This window comes from Epinephelus lanceolatus, chromosome 18 (genome assembly GCF_041903045.1).
Source record: "Epinephelus lanceolatus isolate andai-2023 chromosome 18, ASM4190304v1, whole genome shotgun sequence".
NCBI classification, from domain to species: domain Eukaryota; kingdom Metazoa; phylum Chordata; class Actinopteri; order Perciformes; family Serranidae; genus Epinephelus; species Epinephelus lanceolatus.
Genome location: NC_135751.1, coordinates 10,233,317 through 10,253,903, shown reverse-complemented (window position 1 = coordinate 10,253,903; position 20,587 = coordinate 10,233,317). Strand labels below are relative to the sequence as shown.

The following is a 20,587-nucleotide window of genomic DNA, read 5'->3' as shown; positions in this document are numbered from 1 at the left end:
TATAAAAAATACAAGAAAATATTTAAAGAAAGTAATCACATCAAATTGAATAATATATAAGAACAAAATGTAGGTTACACAAAGCAGCAGTACCCCATTGAATATATAAAGAAGACATATATATATATATATATATATATATATATATATATATATATATATATATATATATATACATATATATATATACATATATGTGTGTGTGTGTGTGTGTGAAATATTGTTAAGATTAAACAATTTCAAAAGGGTAAAGGGAAGCTAACTGAGTGTAGTTTTAAAATCAGTTCTAAAGCACATGGACAGCCAGTGTAAATACATACAAGGGTGAGTCACATGTTCTTTTTTAATTAAGGGAGGAAGGACAGTAACAATGTTTTAATCATGTTTTGTTTGAACACACAAAGCAACAATAGCTCTCTTTTTTTTAATCTCCCAGCACTATCTATTTATGGTGGCAAGACAATTTAGCCTTTAGGGATTTGATGCAAAAAAAATCTCTCAGTAATATTTTTGTTATTTTTAGGCTGTTGGAGGTTTTCTTCCCGCTCTTTTTCTTGCTGTGTTACTGAAGGAGGAGATAAATATCTTTACAGTTGGGCCAACTCCTCATTCACCAAGAACCCTGATAGCAGCAACACACACACTGGGTCTATACTGGTGAGTATCTAGATTGTTATTATTATTATTATTATTATTAGTATTAGTATTAGTAGTAGTAGTAGTATCATTATTGTTGTTGTACTGTATTAGGTTATAATCATTAAGATTCTGATGATCAGAGTTTTCATTATTCCACCTGTAACAATTAAACATGAATAATTGGGGGTTACAAGCCCATATGACAATAGTCTAGACAAAAAAATGTTTGGTCTGCAAACAAGGTTAATATTAGAGATTTTTTTTTGTTTATTAATATTTTGACTTCACTAACAAGCCTTTTCTAAACCACTGGAGCTGTCCCATGACTCTTGTTACCTTGTGAGAGCATGTTGAATGTTTTATGTATGTATTCTACTTTATTTATTTATTTATTTATTTATTTCATTTATTTCTTTATTGTGATTAAATAGCAATTTCCGGTGACTACTTTAAAATCAAAGTGACCAAACTGATCATGCACGTGACAGAGTCGAGAGAAAAATACAGAAAAACATTTTTTTCATACTTGGTTTTGTCATAGTCCAACTAAAATTTCTTGGCTTAAATAGTAAAATTTTAATAACGACTCGGCGGTAGGGTCATCGCTACAATAGGAACTTACACGAACGTTGTGTTTCTCACCGGAGCTTTAATGGAATGGACTGTCAACAAAGAACATGGCGCCCAAATCCTGAAATCTGCTCGACGTTAGAAATGCAAGGTGAACGCCTTTCGCGTCGTTGAAGAGTAAAGGTAGGTAAAGTAAATAATGTACTTGTCTACACAAATATCTGGTGTCCATGTTGCCGTCACACAGTTTTACCTCTCTGCTGTATGACGTAGCGTTAGTTTCATTCACATAGCTAATTAAGTTTGATTTTATTAACAGTCAAAAGACTGGTGAACCTGGACCATCAATTAGTTGTTGAGGAAGAATCGACCCTCGTTAACGCTCTCATTGTTCAAATAAATGTTTGGTAAATTTGTCTTATTCTAGTAGCAATTCTCCCCTTTTGCTTGCTAACCCTGCCGCTAACCTACTTTCCTGTGTAGCTCGTTAGTTGACATCACTGTCACTGACATCAATAGCTGCCCAGGGCTTTGTGTGTTGCCACAACATCAAGCTAGAAACTCGATATTTGAAGGGCAAAGAATAAGGTCAACCGTTAGTGTCGTTAGTTCCGTTTGCTCACCAAACTCCAAACAAAAATCAGGACATTTAATATTTTGCCAGCTGTTAAGTTAAAAACCTCTAAGAACAGGGATATCTTTCATAAATGATAAGGATCCATTCTTAGATTCGGGATACATCAGGTATTATTATACATTTTATTACAATTCCTTTTTATAAATACGTGATGTTTTGTCGCGTTTGTTCACCAAACTGTTAAAAATCGGAGAGAAAAATGACATTTCAGAGCTTTAATTTGATTGTGTTTCATCCACATGATAAGATGCCTTAAGTATTTTCCTGCATGTCTTCAGGAAAAAATACTAATTTTGCAAAATGGTTTATTTCAGGATAATGTAATGGATTATAATTACTGATGCATATGAACTTTACTTAAATGTAAAAGCTGGCAAAGGTGGGGCTTGTTTTTTTGTTTTTTTTTACCATGCCAGGAAGTAACGATTTTACCTTTACTAAAAACAATATATCATTATGTATTTGCTAACTGTGTTTTGTATTATTAAGCAGAATCTGTAATGTAACTCCCTCTCAGATGTAGTGGAGTAGAACCATATACCAACAATGTCTATTAAATTCCTCCCTTGGCTTTCAAAAGATAGGGGAATTTTTACATTTTGAATTCACTGCACTCTCCTGGAGGATCAGCTTTACACCAGCTTTTTTGTTATAGCACACAATTTGACCTTTTTTCCATGTATTTCCTCTTAACATCTTGGAAATTACTGAGCCTGAACTGTATATTCATATATTAAAGATTTGTCTCGTAGGAACTAATGGGCTTGAAGCTGAGAGCCACAGACAGGGTAGCGAAATTAGAGAGTATTGATAGATAACTGAAACGTTATTGGTTTTGGTGTTTCATGGCTTTTGTGGACAATAATATCAGTATTGAATAGCATTAGCTGGTCCCTTATACTGTGTAGCAGAGTTAAAAGTCACCTGACTTGTTCTTTCTCAGATCATCAGAGCTGCTGGAGGCTGAACACTAAGCTGTTGTGAAGTCATGGTGCTGAAGATCTTCTTCCCACAGTGCTGTAACAGGGCAGACAGCGGCCTTCTGGTCGGCCGCTGGATCTCCGGCCATGACTCTGCCGTGGTGTTGGCGGTGATCCACTACCCGTTCATCCCTGGACAGGTCAAACAGTACATCCAACAGGTCAGTGCAGCACGGGACAGACCTCCGTGTCCTCTCAGGTCTGGATAAGGGTTACAGTAAATTTAGCCCCAGATTGTGCCTCTCACTGCTGTTTTGAAGGTGTTTCCAGACTCCTCAAGGATTCTTATAAACATCTGGATTTAGAAAAATTAAATCCACTGCACAATAAAACCTGTTTTTTAGCATGTTTCCTAAGTTGCTCCTATTTTTTCCAATCCAAAAGGATAACTGGGGATGACATGTCTTTTCACTTAATTAAATGGCTTATGCTATGTCGGTAAGACTAAAAGAGAGCTTAAGACCCGTATCTCTGAACACAAAAGCAACATCAGAACCAAAGACGAAAAATCTTCTGTAGCAAGACACTTCACTGTAGCAGGTCACGATGTTTGCTCTTTAAGATTTCAGGGACTAGAAGAAGTCAAACCACTTAAAAGAGGGGGAGATAGAGAGAGAGAGCTCTTCTACAGAGAGAGGCTTTTTGGATCCATAGTTTACAGACAGAATTTCCTAAAGGTATGAATGAAGAGTTGCTGTTAAGTTGTTTTCTGTGACTACTATAGACTGATTTATGGTATTGTCCATGATACGGTGTGGGCACTATATACTGTGCTTTGTACCCGTTGAATTTTCTGTTACTGACGGTGCATACTTGGATGACCTGTTAGTGGAACATCTCAGTGACTATCTGCACTTTATGTTTTCACTGTGCTCTTATGATCTGAATGTTAACTGAGGAGTGACTATTTCTATGAAGTCCTTTTTTTCTGTACTTCTTTCCCAACCGTTATTTATGGGATAAAGACGCAGATCTGTTGTACTCTATGTATTTTACTGTGCACTCATCTGATTAAGTAAGGGACAGTGACCGAATGTATTTGTACACTTTGTCTATTTCTAATGTATACAGACATTTGTCTCTTAACAAGGGACAGCTACTCAGAATGTCTTGATGCATGTTATTTACTTTACTACGCATTTATGGTCTAATTGTTAATTGAGGGACAGCTACTTAGTACTTTATTCTTCGTACTGTGCACTTGTGATCTGATTGTTAATTGAGGGATAGCTACTCAATGACTTTTTTGCACTTTATTTTTCTTACTGTGCATTTGTGATCTGATTGTTAATTGAGAGACAGCGACTCAGTGACCTTTTTGCACTTTATTCTTCTTATTATACACTTGTGATCTGATTGTTAATTAAGGGACAGTTACTCAGCGACTTCTTGCCAGTTTTTTTCTGCACATTTATGATCTGATTGTGAATTGAGAATTGGTACTTACTCTGCCCCCTTATACACACACCGTTGCTGTTCTCAGTGCTTTTCTGTATATGCACTTGTGATCTGATTGGTAATAGAGGGACAGTTACTCAATAACTTTATGTAAGTCTTTTCCTGTGCACTTAAGATCTGATTGTTATTTGAAAATTGGGTACTTTATCTGCCCCCTTAAGCACACATGTTTTACTGTTGTTCATAGTGCCTTTTTGTACGAGCAGAATTTATTATGCATATATATATCTATTTTCGGTGTATCTACTGCTATTTTGCTGTGACACACTTGTTTAAGATTGTTGTATTGTTATTGTGTTTATTCTTTGCCTGTGAGTTGGCACTACATTGTATGGAGGAAGTGTAAAGTGTCTTTCCACACACCTGCTCTGATTGCTTCGAGCATACTTAAACGCCACTTCCGTAACCTGAGTTACATACTGAAGAAGATTTTCTGTCGAAACGTCTGTGCTTCTGGTACTGCCACCCAAGTTGGTTTATTAAATTTACCAAAAGGACATTAATGAGTGCTGGCATTTTTCCCTTTTTCACTTAATTAGCACAACATGAACCAGAATTGCCTCATTAACGTACAAAAGTTAAAAGACTTTATTAGTCTCTCTTCCTCCCTCAACACACTTCTCCATCTTTTTCACCCAGATGCAGGCCCAGAGTGGGGTGGAGCTGTCTGTGCTGGGTTCATGGAGTTTACCCAAAGATGGTCAGGAGGGCATGGAGAGCTTCCTCAGAGATCTGAGCACCATCTTCCCACAGGAACGCTGGCTCCAGATCAACCGCGAGATAGGCAAGACAGGCTTCACCTGCCAGATCCTCAACCGGGATCAGAGTAAGACCCTCAGACTGATTCACACTGAGTTTATACAGTGGTACTGGAGGTTTCTGCTAGCAGATATTAACTTCTTATCACTAGTTTCAGGTTATGTCTCATTGCAGAGGCTTGTGCAATTTGGAAAGAATCGATTTAATTGAGTAACGTAATAATTTTCAGGTTTTGGGGTGGATTTATTTTCCAGATGTATGCAGAATAACTCTGTGGCAAATACTTTAGTTTCTAACAAAGAAAGCTATCAAGAGTTGCTAATGAATTTATCTTTTGTCATGGCCAGATGGAAGAGTAATTCAGCAGGAAACTAAGAAGAAAAATGAGAAGGCTGAGGAGGGTGATGGAGAGGCTGGAGGTGATAAAGAAGAGCAGGAGGATGAGGAGAAGGAGGAGGAGGAGGAGAAGGTGATCTTTGTACACTATGAGCAGAGGAAGGTGATGTTGTCACAGCTCCATCCCATCGAGAACGGAGTGCCAGACCCCAAAACTGATGCACCATCTGAGCTGAGACAGGTACAAACAGAAAAAGTGCTGGTTCTCATTTGAATTCCTGTTTGCTGATTTTGGTCATGTAAGTAACATGAATGAAAATTTTAAATTCAGGATGTTTTTCTTTGAAAAAACTGGCAGAAGTTTATAAAATACAAATTTCTGAATTAGTTTTTCTCCCACACTGCAGCCTAAAATCCTGAAGGAAAGAATAATGATGCTGCATGAAATATAAACTACCAAATATTTGGCCTCTCGTTTAATGTGACATGACATGTTGCCAGAGGATGTACAGACTAAAATCCATGTATGATAGTGACTCAGATTACAGGTGGATGCAAGCAGGTAGCCATGTGTATCCCTAACATGCTCTTTCTCTACTCTGGTCCAGATGTTCCAGACAGTGGCCCACAGCCAGCCTCTGTTCTTCCTGGACAGATACGACGACGGGCCACTTAAGTTGACACACTGGCAGTCTGAGGGTCGAGAGGCTAGCATCATCGTGGAGCTGCTCAAACAAGCGTCCGTACCGCTCTGCCTGCTCATCAACTGGCTGCTCTCCATATGGACCTGGATCTGTAACATCCGGTGAGAAGGGAGGAAACTTAATGGATAAGGCCAGACATATTATATATGGTTTGGGTTTTTTTATTGTTAACAAATCCCAATTAGTGTCCAAAACCAACAACAAAAAAACACATCAACACGTCTTGTTGATGTGTTTTTAACTGACACTGATTGCTGAACTCTAATATAAATCCAGGCATTGAGAGGCAATACTCTTTAAACACCATCATTATTTTCTTTATCAAATTTTACATTTAGGCTCTTCAGTCTTTACCCACTGCGGTTCCTGTCCAGTAAGCTGTCCACCTGTGTCCAGCTCAGCTACAGAGCCGAACACATGAGGACAATCAGCTCTCGGAAACCAGCCACGGGACACACGCAGTTCATGAGGTGATTGTTGTAAAAGTGACCTAGAAACTCCCTGATGTTATGGACTTTCCTTTGCTGAAAGTGACAGTACACCTGCTGTTCATACCTTTATGTCTGTTTCTGTCTTTCTGTAGGAAAGCCAACATTGTGGTGTCGTTCCTAGTGGATGTGGCTCTCGGCATGTTGCTTATCTGGTGGCTCTATAGAGACAACCACATCACCATGTTAGCCAACACACTGGTGCCTGCAGCTGATGTAAGTGTGTGTTACAGAAATCAGACTACACAAAATGCCAAAAAATTAATCTTTTAAAAAATGACTGTTATGGCACATTCTTCCTCTTTTTTTTTCAAACAGATTACAAAACAGAACAAAAAACAGAATATCAGGATGATCAAATGATAAGGAGTCAACAACTATTGCCACTTTTGGCATCTGTTCAAATGATGATACACAATTTAAAGGATTTTGTGCTATTAATGGAAAACAAGGCTTTTGCAAGTTACCGCAAGAAAGTTTAGGTTAGTAATTTGATTTAGTAACAGTAATCAAGTAAATATTAAACCTGATGCCTCGTCAGTGGCCTCAGAAATAGTAGTTTAATTTAAAATAAATTCTCAGCACACAGTCGACTGACAGCTGAGTGAACTAGCACAAGTTGTGATTAAAAACTGAAATTGTCATTATGTTCTTTAACTTGTGTGATTCTTCCTCAGCATGTGGCTAAAGAGCTGCAGGAGCTGCTGCAGTGGCTCATGGGAGCTCCTGCAGGGCTGAAGATGAACCGGGCCCTGGACCAGGTTCTGGGCCGCTTCTTCCTCTACCACATTCACCTCTGGATCAGTGAGTCACAGCACAGAACAAACAAAAGGCACACACACTCAGGGCTTTATGTTGTTCTGATAATCTTTCTGTTTATATCTGACCATTTTCATGATAAAAAATACAGAAAATAGGACTGAAAGCTCTAAACGAACAAGTATTACACTTGTCAATGTACTGGTCAGACCTCCACCTTGATTGTCATGTTTCCATCTAGGCTACATCCACCTGATGTCTCCCTTCATCGAGGGGATCCTGTGGTATGGAGGCCTGTCAGCCTGCTTCGGCCTGACCTTTGCCCTCTCGCTGCTCTCTGACATGGTCGCCCTGCTCACCTTCCACATCTACTGCTTCTACGTCTACGGAGCCAGGTGAGACCTCAGCATACATCTAACTGCTACTTTATGTTCAGTATTTTTCACTGCTTGTCAGAGAAGTTTTATGTTTAAGAAGTATTGTCCATGTTGATTTAGCTTCTCTGAAGACTGAATCACAAACTATACTAAGAGTGGCAGCTACTAACTCATAATAGGGTCAAAGGTTTTAGAGGTTTAATAACTCATAGTTTTTATAAGTGTATGCTGACGAGCACAGCTAGTCTGTATCTACCTGACGAGGTAACAGAAGCCGCCTAGTGGTGTAAATTTACTCTGCTTGAACAAGTGCAGCTTTTGCAAGTTCTGCAGGGTTGCATGCTCATGAATTGTTCACTACTTTGGTGTTTTGGTGTTTTTATTAGTAAAATGTCTGAAAATTAAGATGAGAAGAAATTATTGGTGAAACAGGCCCCCTATGAACTGTGAAGATCTCACGTGAAAGGCTACAAAACATACCATCCTTTTCTCTCTCATGTGTCAAGTGTGTTTTATAAGAATTGCAGCTGTTTTGTTTTTATTGTACATTTTGATGAAATCCCTCACACATCTGTATGACCTGTTCTTAGTGGGGAACACTGTCTAAATGCAGCTGCTGTGCTCTTTCTGTTGCTTATTTAAGCTCAGCATATTGACATATGATAAACTTGGGTGCTCAGTCTGAACTTGTGTTTTGTGTGAATGAAATTGTACATATGCTGTATGTACTATGCTATATTAAGCTTCAGTATACTATTTGTTGCCGTTTTTATTTAACATAGCGCTGCACAGTTAATTAAAATATTATCAAAATCGCAATATGGCCAACTGCAATATCCAAATTGCAGGACCTGCAGTTTTTTGATGAAGGTAAAATGTGTCACAGCACACCATTATAAATGACACATTCTGATGCTACGAAGATGCACCAGCAAACCATATTCTGAACTGAAGGGAGCATACTTGTTTGGTACAGACCCCAGCAAAAATCCCGTCATCATTTTTATATTTTTAAGAGATGCCAAAATGTCTGTCCAAAGATTTGATACATATTCTTTGTTTTCCCAAGATGTTTCTTTAGCTGTCTCACCATCATTCACAATTGTAACATAATAACTATTTTTAATTACATTCTGCCAACACACTACTATTCATACTTGCTTGCTTAGAATTAGCATGTTTTATTGGATTGGGACACTGTAGATTTTGTGAGATGTTCCTTTTGATGACCTGCAGGGGGCATGTTTTTCCAACCTTTCTTTTCCTGTGTTGCTCTAGTGAGACATTTTAATTACAGAGTTCTTACTGACCTGTACATTAGAGGCTCATTTGAACCTTTTTAAATGTCATTATGAGGCTTGAGTGGAGGTGGGGGCTCAAAATGACCAGAACAATGCCTTCATCTAGGCCAGGAAATTAAAATGGAAAATAATCCCCTTTTATGAGTTTCATGGCTATCTGCCTTAGGATATTGATACTTTTTATAGTCACCATAGTGTTTTTATTCACCAAGGTCTGGAGATCTCAAAAAATATTAGAAAGCATTTTCTTGGAATGATGATCATATTAAATATCATGGCATTTGACAAATAGTTATGATAAAGTGATGGAAGAATGAACCAACCATTATTACTACCATCTTTGGGCAAGATGTGAATTGTAATTTAAGACCTGGTCAGTCAAAGCAACTTGGTCCTAAAATGTGCAATGATTCTGTTCACTGGGAATTTGTTTTGGAAACCGGAAAACATACCTATGGTTTAGGAATGTAACCAAAGAATAAACAACAGCAGTAAAGCCTATTCTCGCAGCAGCACACCCATTACATTCAAATGCATGTGAAGTCATGCTTTCATTAAAAGTAGCTGTGTTGTGTTTTCCCTTCAGAGAAAGCAGATAATACCATTGTTATTATCTCTTTCATTGTATCTGGTACAACAACACAAATCATCTGAATCTGACTTCGAGAACAGGATGTTTTGTATCACGTCATTGTTGTATAACTGGGTCAGACGGTTATAAAAAATAATTAAGTGCTTCAGGTTGTTTCCTTCAGTCTGCCTCAGTTGGTGCACACTCAGTATAGAGGAGATGAGCAGAAGAGCAGTTTGCTCAAGGTGTTTGCTTTTCCTGTTGTTTTCAGGACAATATAATCAGTGATGATATGAGAGGGTAAAGATTATGAAGATTTAGCTGCCTGGACTCTTCATGCAGGTTGAGCCAAAGAATTGAAACTCCTGTAATTGTGGTGTGTTTGCTGACTGGTAGAATAACTCAGAAGCATGTTTCGCTCCATTAGAGAGTGACATTTGAACATGCATGTATAGTGGACCTAATGATCATGTAAATGGTGTCACTGGATCCATGAGAAATCAGATTTTTTTGTTTGAAATTCCCCCCTTTTCCATATTTATTTGAAACTGTTCTAGCAGCTCTAGCAATGGCAATGTTGGTTGGTCAGTCCACTGCTTTGGTTCAGACTGAAATATTTATACAACATAACCTTTTGTACAGACATTCATGTTCCCTAGAGAATGAATGACTCATACTAACTTTGGAGATCCTCTGACTTTTCCTCTATCACCACCAGGAGGCTCACATTTGTGTTTTTAATGAAATCAGCCATTGAATGGGTTGTGATAAAATGTAGTTTCCACAAAATGTGGTTTATGTTCCCCTCGGGATAAATTGTAAAAACTTTGGTAATCCTGTGACTTTCCATTTAGGGCCATCATCAGGTCAGTATTTTTAATCTGTCCAGTACTTTAGTTTATGACCAAATACCTGCACGACTAATGACCATCAGCCTCAGCTTGTCTTGGCTTGTTTACAGATGTAAACACAAACACATGTTATCATGAAAACAAACTAAATTAAAATGGTGAACATGGTGAACATTATATCCGCTAATCACAGAGTTAGGCAATATAGCTATATTATGTTGATATTTTGGATATCGTAATAGCGTAAGTGTTGTCTTTTACTAGTTTCAAAGGCTGCTTTACATTTAAGTGTTGTAATTTTCTGAACTTTTCAGACTGTTCTGGCTGTTCTATTATTTGCCTTTACACACTTACACCTTATATCCACATTACTGATGATTATTTATCAAAAGTCTCATTGTGTAAATATTTTGTGAAAGCACCAATAGTCAGACCTACAATATTTTTGCAATATCGGTATTGAGGTCTTCAGTAAAAAATGTGTAATATTTGATTTTCTCCATGTCATTGTCTAAAATGTAGAGCATTTACTGTATACTCTGGTAAAACAGCTCAAACACCGACTTCACCTCCATGGAAATTTGACTCAAAGATCCAAATATAGTTTAAACTATGTCACTTGGTTCTTGTGTTTTCAGCTTGTCAAACTTCTTACATTTGATAACATGTTGAGGCATGTATAGACATGCCCTAACATGTCACGGTAAACCTGTTTGTAGATTAAAGTAAAAGTGACATATTCCTACATCATGGCTGTAATGTTAACTCCCAGCTACACTCAGCTCCTTTTATTTCCGTCCTCTTCTATTGAATAATGACTCTGTTGAGTCTGTGGTGTGATGGAAGGCTGAACACTGTGATAATAGTCTTGGATGGAGGAGAGAGGATTGACTAAATTATGCATTTGCTCTAAAGATAGCTTGGCTCCCTTGCCCGTGGTGCATAATGAAATATTACCCACTTTCCTTGTTGCATATTTATGCACCAGCAGCTCTTGGAATATGTGCAAGTGTGTGTTTTTAAATTCAGTTTGAGAACCTTTGTCAGAGTCACTTATTAAATCTGTATGCTCTGACCTAAAAATATCTCCTGCTGTGATCACAATTCACTTTCTACATTGGGGAGGATGAATTATAGCTATCCATGTACTGAAGATTTGGCTTTACATAGCTTCTCTGTCTTTGAAAAGGACAATTTACAGCTGTTTCTGAAAAGTGGTCGATATTTTTTAAGTTACAGCTTATGGGATTTTTGTTGCCAAATTTCAGATGATACTTGTTTCTTGTCTCCAGTTTCTAACCCCAGTGTGCCCTCCAAAGGGTGACAACTCCCCTCTACATCTCAACAATAAAAATGAAATAAAATATGGCTTCAGTACATGACAATCCAAAGACAAAACTGTACAGGAAACCAAGCTGTGTAATTTAATTCTCATTTCTTCCAGTTCTATGTACATAGTTCAGTTTTTCATTTGACATTGTTTTGTTTCCCCTTTCGTCCCCATTTTTATCCGTGACGGCAATAGCTGTGGCCAGAGGCATTATGTTTTCGAGTTGTCCGTCCATACATACGTATATACATATGTACATCCAAGTCTTTTGAACACAATAACTCAAGAACAGAATTAATTTTCTTAAATTTGGAACAATTTTCCACTTGGATCCAACAATGAACTAGTTAGATTTTGGTGGTCAAAGGTCAAGGTCAGAGACAAAATTTCACACAAATGTCTAATAACATAAAATGATGAAGTGATAACGTTATATATCCTAAAGGTCAACTTCACTGTGACATCATAAACTTCTGCAAAAACACTCTTCTGTCCATTAGTAAACATCATATCTCAGGAACAGAAGGGGAGACATTTGGTCAGATACTGAATTGGTGACACTAATCTCGGTTGTCCACCTTGTCCATCAACTGTGCTGATTTTATAGATCACCCACGTTTTAGAATTTGTAGCTTCTTCACAGCAGCACCCATATTTGAAATATTGTCAGCTGTCATGGCAACATGTGAGTCTGGACAGACATGGATGTAAACTGTAACTGCAACTTGATTGGTTCGCAGAGGCATACAACTGTGTTGCAGTTGTAGTTATTTTATATTTAAAAGGTCAGGTGATATGACATCCTATTTAACAGTTTACTTTTTTATGTCTTTACTTTGTGATTGATTTAAAGTGTGCCTTAAATGTGTGCCACAGTACTATAAGAGGACATTATAGCAGATCGAATATGATTATAGAGATAACTACCTTGGTTGGATGTTTTCTTCTCCTGCTTTTTTAAAAAGATGTATTCATTACTTTGAACATGTAGTTGTCACAATAAGGTGAGAAATATGTAGCGTATAGAGCTCCTGTTGTAATCCAGCACTGAGATCCACACTCCTAAAATACTAGGCCCGTTTCCACCGCAGGAACTTCGGGGTAATTTTACGGGGCCGCAGGAACCACCCCCGAAGGACAGAGTTCCGGAACTTTTACAGGGGCTAAACAAGTTCCTGCCTCAGAGTAGGTACTCAGAACAGCCCCGAAAAACTCCTGGGTGGGGCTATGGGTTTACTTGGTGCTGATTGGATATACCCAAGACGGGATGTGACGTCAACAGAGAGCGACAAAATAGCCGGCATTTTTAAAACTCAGCATGGTCGCGCAACGATTATCACATCCAGAGCCCGGTAACTTTACAGGAACCTTCCTCCTACTCTGCCCTCTCATTGGAGACACGGCGGTTGAGAGGGCCGAGCGAGAGGACGTTCCTGTAAAGTTCCTGCCCCCCAAATAGTACCAGGAACTTCTTCAGTGGAAACGGGCCTACTGTTGCTGATTAGGATTAACTGTATGATCAGCCACTTGGTTCAATTCTCTCAGTGCATAACTAAACTCTCATATTCAACACTCCAACCCATTTCTCTCTCTCTCCTCTCTGCATTCGCTGAAGCCTTTCTCCTCTATTTTCTCCCACATTTCTTCTGTCTCTGTACACCCACTGTGGAGCTGAGTCCCAGTTTATTTCACTGGTATAATTTTGTCTATCTGCCTGTCAGGTTGTACTGTCTGAAGATCTACGGCCTCTCGTCTCTCTGGAGGCTCTTTAGAGGGAAGAAGTGGAACGTCCTGCGACAGAGGGTGGACTCCTGCTCCTATGACCTGGACCAGGTAACACACACACATGTACACACACATCACTGTCATCATAATAGAGATGCAGACATTTACAGTGTGGTTGTATCTTGTGGTGCTTCAGCTCTTCATCGGGACGCTGCTGTTCACCATCTTGCTGTTCCTGTTGCCCACCACAGCTCTCTACTACCTGGTCTTCACTCTGGTAAGATGAGTCAGGTGAAGGAGCTGTTTCTGCAGCATAAACTTCTTTTGTGCCAGCCTAGTTTCAGACAACTGAATCACAGCTCACATTTAGAGCAGTAGACAGGGTTCTGGAAAAGTCGTGAATCATGATAACAGCTCTCCACAGACACCAAAAAGGAAACTTTTCCTTGTAATAATGCCCAGATATTCTTTGAATTAAACCTCCTTGGAAGTCATTAGAAATTATTACTCACTTGTAAATTCTGTTTCCAAACTGACTTCACACTGCCCAGGAATGAAACTGTGGTAGAGAAATACCGAATTATTTTATTTAGTTAGTTAGTTAGTAAGTTAGTTAGTTAGTGGTCTAAAAGTATTTGGGAGTCTTAAAATATGGGAATATCCCCAAAAAATTTCACCATGTGTACGTTTTGAACTTAGAATGGTTGCTAAATCCCAGATTTCCCTAAAGAATAAAAAGGGCATTGAGGTGGTTGGTCATGGATGAATTAAATTGATGTCTCTGTGCAGCTCATTAACAAAATCTGTGTGTACCAATAGCTATGTAGACAATACAGACTCATAAGCACATATTTCCTATGGCTTGTTGTGGCTGAATCTAAATGGAAAATATACTCTAATGTCTCTGATAACACTTAAACTATAAAGATTATATTAAAGTTAATCTCCACCACCTGCTATTGCTTCATCATCAGCTGATAGAGACTCAAAATAACACCTGCTGACTCATATTCAAACAGGTCTGGTGTTATTTATAGGCAGTTCCCCGTTTGAAATCCAACCGATTAGGCTTGGGCAGTATGTGTTTTTTCATACCTTTATAACCTCTTGAAGTTTCACTGGGGTGTATGAAGGTATCTGTGTGTGGCACTTTATGTGTTTTTTTCCCGCGCGGTCTCTCTCTGCTGTTGCTGGTTTTTTTAGAGTCCTGTAACATTATCCTCACCACTAGCAGTCGCTATGTTTCCCAACTCAGCTGCCTGTTTACCCTTAAAGACTGGCCTCTGGTGGTGCATGCTGTGCACGACAGACAATAATACACCCTCAATACAGCATCTCTGTATGAGTTTAATAGAAAGATGAGTGTCTATTTTTTGATGGTATCAAAAATTCTTACTATCAGGATTTCTAAATACCATGGTAGACAGTAGTATCATGATACCACCCAAGCCTACAATTGATCCAATCAGAGGACAGAGGTTTGTAGGATTGTGAATGCAGATGTTGTTTACCTGTGTCACAGCCAAAAAAAAAGATTTAAACTGACAGGAGATGTATTTTTGTGAAGAAGACAGATACAACTTTAGTGGGGCGTCAGTGGCTTAGTGGTAGAGCAGGCGCCCCATGTACCCATTAGGATGGGTTTGTTTGTAACGCTTTTGTGTTCGTGTGTTGTGCAGTTGCGGCTGGTGGTGGTGCTGTTCCAGGGCGTCCTCCACCTCAGTGTCGACTTCATTAACTCTTTCCCTCTGTTTGCTGTGGCCCTCCGCATCACTCGGCCCTACAGACTGGCAGGTACATCATCTTTTATCTTGGATCCACTTCAGAAATCAGAAAATGATCGTAAAAAAATATTATAATATATGAAACTGCATGCTGACAGGTTATTCCCATAGACCAGATGATCTGGTTGTATTTTAGACCAACCTTGCTGCTTAAAATTTGCTTGTTTAGGAGGGAAATTGAGTGTGTGAACACCTAATGAGTTCATGTTAAAGCAATGTGGAAGAATGATTGGACAGATGGATGACAACATGACGCATGGTATCTGCATGTCATGTAGTATTAAAATAAAAGTTTTAAGTTAATAGGTGGATAAACAGATGGATGACATACACAGTTGAGTCTATACTCATCCTGTCCTTATTGATGTACTTTACAGAGGGTGTAAAGTTCAGGGTGCTGTGTGAAGAGCCTGGGACAGCCCTGCACCTGCTGATGGAGGTAAGAAGTGACATTTTGTTTTGGTTTAAACATCTTACATGTAGAAGTTTAAGTTTGGTTAGTGTCCTCAAGTCCTTCCACTTGCCCCATAATCAGAACAGAATAAGTTTTGCGTATTTCCTATCACCTTGACCACTGTATTCTCCTATAAGCTAGCATTCAATGCCAACTTTTAGGAGAATACAATGGTCAGTTTTCTGTTCCTGACCAGTCCATAGACTCTCCATAGAGGCATGATACTTGAGTTTATGTGTTTTTGAAATAGTGTAGATTTGTGCATTTAAATCAAACCAAAAGGGCATTATACAGAGGCTACTACTGCTCAAAATATTGGCATTGTACAGTATGACTGTACAATGCCAATACATTGTCAGTATTGATCATATGATCACACTTATACATGTTCTTCCTCAGATGAACCCTCTGAAGTGCAGCACAGTGGTCCAGACCTACCGCACTCCAACTTACAGCTGTTACCCCAAAGACTCATGGGCAGCCCTGGTCAAGAAACTGTTTGTTGGGGAGCTGATTTACCCCTGGAGACACAAAACCACCAAGACCGACTGAGACACATCAACCAGAGATGTGTGAGAGAGAAATAAAAGGAAAGATGAGGGAGCAAAGGAAAGGGAAGTGACTGAATAAATAATGAGATGGAAACAGACAGATGGAGGGAAAGATGGGAAATGGGAAACGAGGGTGAAATCGGTAGAAAGACCTTTCAGTTGCACTGCTTTCATGGTAGATGGGAAGAACGTCACAGAAAGCTGAAGCTGCCTGGTCACCATGCTTTTTTTCTGATCAACATGAAGAAGAAGAACAAAAATAAGCTAATTTTTTAGAGCACGACAGACATGGCATTATCAGCCATAAACCTGAACACCAGCAAGTAGTCATGTCCTGCTCTTTTAAGAATTTTTTATTTTGAATCATGCTGTTAAGGACTTGACATCAAGCATTTTTATTTAGTTCATAAAACTGAGAACTGGTAACATCATCAGTAATTTACTCATATGCACTGAATCCCATAAGGAAACAACACTAAAGGACCAAAACAATTCTTTACTGTGTGTTTGAATGTGGGATACGAACACTCCACATTATCAAATAAGATTTATTTCAAATCCCCAGATGGGACTTGAAAATTACACCACATGTTGATATTATTTTTAAAGCCTAAATGACCTTGTTTTCCCCTACACATCAGTGAAATCTTATCTGTTTGTATGACCAACAAGCTTTCACATGTTAGTTCATGTACTGCAGTTCACACACTGGATGTTTAAGCCCTCAGCTCAGTGTAATCAGCTATGAAACACTTAACAAACATGGATGTATTGTATGTCACTGTTGGTGTTTGTTATGCCACTGCTGATCCACTGGCTCGCAGCACTTATAAATAGTACATCACCCATCATCCAAGATACCACTTCCCACTGTCATATACAAACTCTTATACAAATACCATTTATTGTCTGAAGCTGATTTAACAAGAGAAGTTAAATGTTGAGCTAAGTTTAACTACTTTATATACTGCTGGGTATCTGAAAGGGATTCATTGCTGATTTTCAACCAGCTTTGTATCATAACACTGTTACCAGCACCCAGATTTCCTTCCTCATCTCTCAACCCAAAAGCGTCATCTGGCAGATTTTCTCTGGCTCTAGGGCTGTCGCTGAAACTACAAATTGTACTTCCAATTTTCGTACGCCCGCCACCACAAACTCAAAGAGTATAGATGCGAAATTGAGAGAGACCTGCCCCTCTCTCTTTCAAACTCAGACCACACTCAGATCAAACAGTAAAACTATTTAGTGCTGATCAAATATAAACCAAGATTCTCTTACTATATTGGCCATTTCTTGCCTAAAATGCACTATTTGGCTGCAATACAAGAATTTATGAACAGGAAGCAGGCACCATACTGTTTCCTGTATAGTAAAAACGGAGGCCGAAAAAAACTAAGGTCAAAGAGTAAAACTAAGCTGTGCTGATCAAATACGAATCAAGATTCTGTCAATGCGTTGCCTATTTCTCATCTGAAATGTTTTCAGAAACATGCTTTAGCTCACTGTTTAACTGTAATTCAAGATCATTTGTTACCAGCCAGCCGCCATGTTGTTTCCCGTGTCAAAACGGATGAGCTTGCATTACATCACCCACCAGCCGAAGCGTTTATTGATCCAGGGCAGTGCGTTGTATTCTGGTAGTTGCAACTTTTTTCATCTTTTGAGCAAAAACAAATGCCACAGTCCTTTCCCTCTGTTTTCTCTACTCATGTAGCACCAAATTTAAAAGTATTTGTTTCTTTCTACTGCATTGACAGCCCAGTTTTATGAGAAGACCATCTTTCCAGCAATGAAATGACTTCTTCAAACTCAAATAATACCTAATAACTTATTAGTTGATTTATGTTTTGTATAAATAATCTAAAAGTGCCAAGTAACTAGTAACTATCAAATGAATGTGTTATTGTAAAGTACAATATTTGTCTCTGAAATGAAACAGCAGCAGCATAACAAAAACCAACAGTCGTACCATTCACTACAACAAAATGGTGTGCCATCATCCTGTGTTGGTCACTGAGTTTTCCTGCAACACTGCCTTTAGGTTATACAAGATACCTCGTAATCTCATCGGTATATTGTCATGAAATATGAAGACTACATTCATGCTACCCAGAGTGCAAACATCTTGGTTTTAATGACCCCATGACCTTTACCTTAGCACCACTAGAGGGATTTTAGAGAGTAAGTCGTGTTTAAGTGAGTCTATGCAACTTGCTGAGTATTAAAACGTAGCAGATCAGTAGCTCAAATAAAGAGTCATCAAATCAGTGAACCGACTCAGTATTTAGCTTAAAAATTCATAAAAGAATCTTAACTAATTAACTAATTTTCCAGTCTATAGGATTTTATTAAACCTGGGTCTACGAGCAAAGGAGCAAAATCTCACCTAGTTATCAGGTATTTATGCATTAACTGCATTATTTATAAAATTTTAGATTTTATATTATTAAAGTATTAGCAAGAGTGTATTTCAAATGATTTTAACTGGACAAACTGATTTTTATAATTTCTTTCTAATGCTATTTGTTTTATTCTTTTAGAGTTTTAGTCAAAAATGAAATGATAAGTGTTTTATTTTAGGTTCATTTGTTGCCATATTTCCCTTATACACTGGACTTATTTGACTCTGACAGATGAGTCAGAGAGACAGATGTACCGTCATGCTGTACTGTGGTATAAAATGAATCATTGTAAGTCGGACTGATTCAGCTCTGGCACAGTTTGTCAGCATTTATTTGTTTTTTGTTTTTTTTGTTTGTTTTTTTATGTGCCTATTCATGTCATTTTTTATTAACTGTTCTTGATTTCTTTATAACAATCCACCTGAACCTGCTTTTGTTAACAGAAAGTCAGTTTCAGACTGAATCTTTAATGTGAATTATTCCTGTTTTATTTTACCTAACTCTTTACATCCTGCTCCTTAGTGTGCTTAGCACCAGTTTCTCATTGCTAAACTATTAAATTTGAAACCTGTTTTTTGTTCACCTTTTATTTTATCATCTCCCATGGATCTGTACTAAATGTTCCATTGCCATTTAATAAAATTCATGCATATTTAATATACTGGTGTCTCCTCTTTTCAGATGGGGCTTATCTGTTCATAAACAGCTAATGAAGTAATTGGAATAGAAATCATAGCAGTCTTACACAATTTAATCTAATCTGTAATGTCAATATGAGCCAAATCCCAGAACTGCTCCATTAATAATTAATTCCAAACAGAGTTTATGTGCTTAGAGTCAATGGGATTTATTCTGACAGCAATAAACCATAAACAATACGTACTGCTGCAGCATGTATATATCCAGTCTTATAGGAATCCTGTGACTTCCCATTCTTCTTATTATTATAGATCCAAACTTATCTGTAGATTATAGAAGTCATGCTGTACCTTAATGGCTTTCAGACAGTCACACAAATGGTGGAAAGATCTTGCAAGACTTATGATGAAAACACTGCATTACAAGTCGATACCCCCAATATTCCAACATGCTAGAATATGCCCCAACCACAGTCTGCAGTATATTGATACAGAATGTAACAAAAAATGTTGCTGTGATATGACAGGTAATCCCTTTGTCCATAATAATCATTAGTAAATGTAAATAAGTTAGACTAATTGCCATTATTGTTACTCCTTTTTCTAGTATTACTGTGTACTGCAGTTCCGCATGTGGTTTATGCAAGTGGTCTTGCTGTAACCCAGTAGAAGCCATTGCTGAACTGCTGTTGGCAGGTACAATAAATGACAAACACTGTACTGCTTCTTTGAAGCAGAAAGTAGATCTTGTTGGAAAAAGTTTGAAAATATTCTTGGATTACTACATTTTGTGGGAAACCGAAGAGCCCGAAAATGGCCCTCAGCAGACCACTGACCCTGGAGGAGCTCCTGTATGAGCTGGACATCAACTGTGCAGGTAAGACAACTTTAACTTTTATTTTAATAGTTTACTTGTTCATTCAACCTCTTACATTGCTAAAAGCCTTATCAGTGTGGAGATTCATATAATTTTTGAGTTTTAAGGTGGACAGTTCACACCATGTTATTAGGCCTGTTGGAAAACTCCAGATTTGGTGAAAACAGAAGCTAATTCACGATTTCTTGTGTAAATTGTTTTTTGGGAAGCTGTCCCCACCTTATTGCATGTATACACAGTATATTAGTGATAGATAGATAGATAGATAGATAGAGCTTTATTCATCCCCAAAGGAAAATTTAACTGTCCAGTAGCTCATAAAAAACAACAACCACACTTCCCCTCATCAACAATAAAACACTAATATTAAAATAGATATAAAATTAAAAAAAA

At 38.1% G+C, this 20,587-nt stretch overlaps 1 protein-coding gene across 5 annotated transcripts; it reads left to right on the top strand.

Moving 5' to 3' along the window:
- The first annotated feature begins 615 nt into the window (after positions 1–615).
- Positions 616–19,340, top strand: pigq (phosphatidylinositol glycan anchor biosynthesis, class Q). 5 transcript variants are annotated; one of them, XR_013488001.1, is made up of 16 exons: positions 643–657; positions 1,287–1,392; positions 2,790–2,987; positions 4,924–5,110; positions 5,391–5,620; positions 5,988–6,184; positions 6,422–6,553; positions 6,667–6,787; positions 7,249–7,375; positions 7,572–7,725; positions 13,482–13,593; positions 13,682–13,762; positions 15,165–15,279; positions 15,647–15,708; positions 16,123–17,354; positions 17,462–19,340. XR_013488001.1 is itself a non-coding variant. In XM_078161371.1 (15 exons), the coding sequence occupies exons 3-15, from the start codon at positions 2,835–2,837 to the stop codon at positions 16,273–16,275; spliced, it is 1,824 nt and encodes a 607-aa protein (XP_078017497.1). In that variant the 5' UTR covers positions 643–657; positions 1,287–1,392; positions 2,790–2,834; the 3' UTR covers positions 16,276–19,340. The 5 variants fall into 5 exon arrangements, 4 of the variants coding, with proteins under 4 accessions (XP_078017498.1, XP_078017497.1, XP_033501643.2 ...); XM_078161371.1 differs by having other exon boundaries at positions 16,123–19,340; XM_078161372.1 differs by lacking the exon at positions 1,287–1,392 and having other exon boundaries at positions 616–657; positions 16,123–19,340.
- Positions 19,341–20,587: the final 1,247 nt, after the last annotated feature.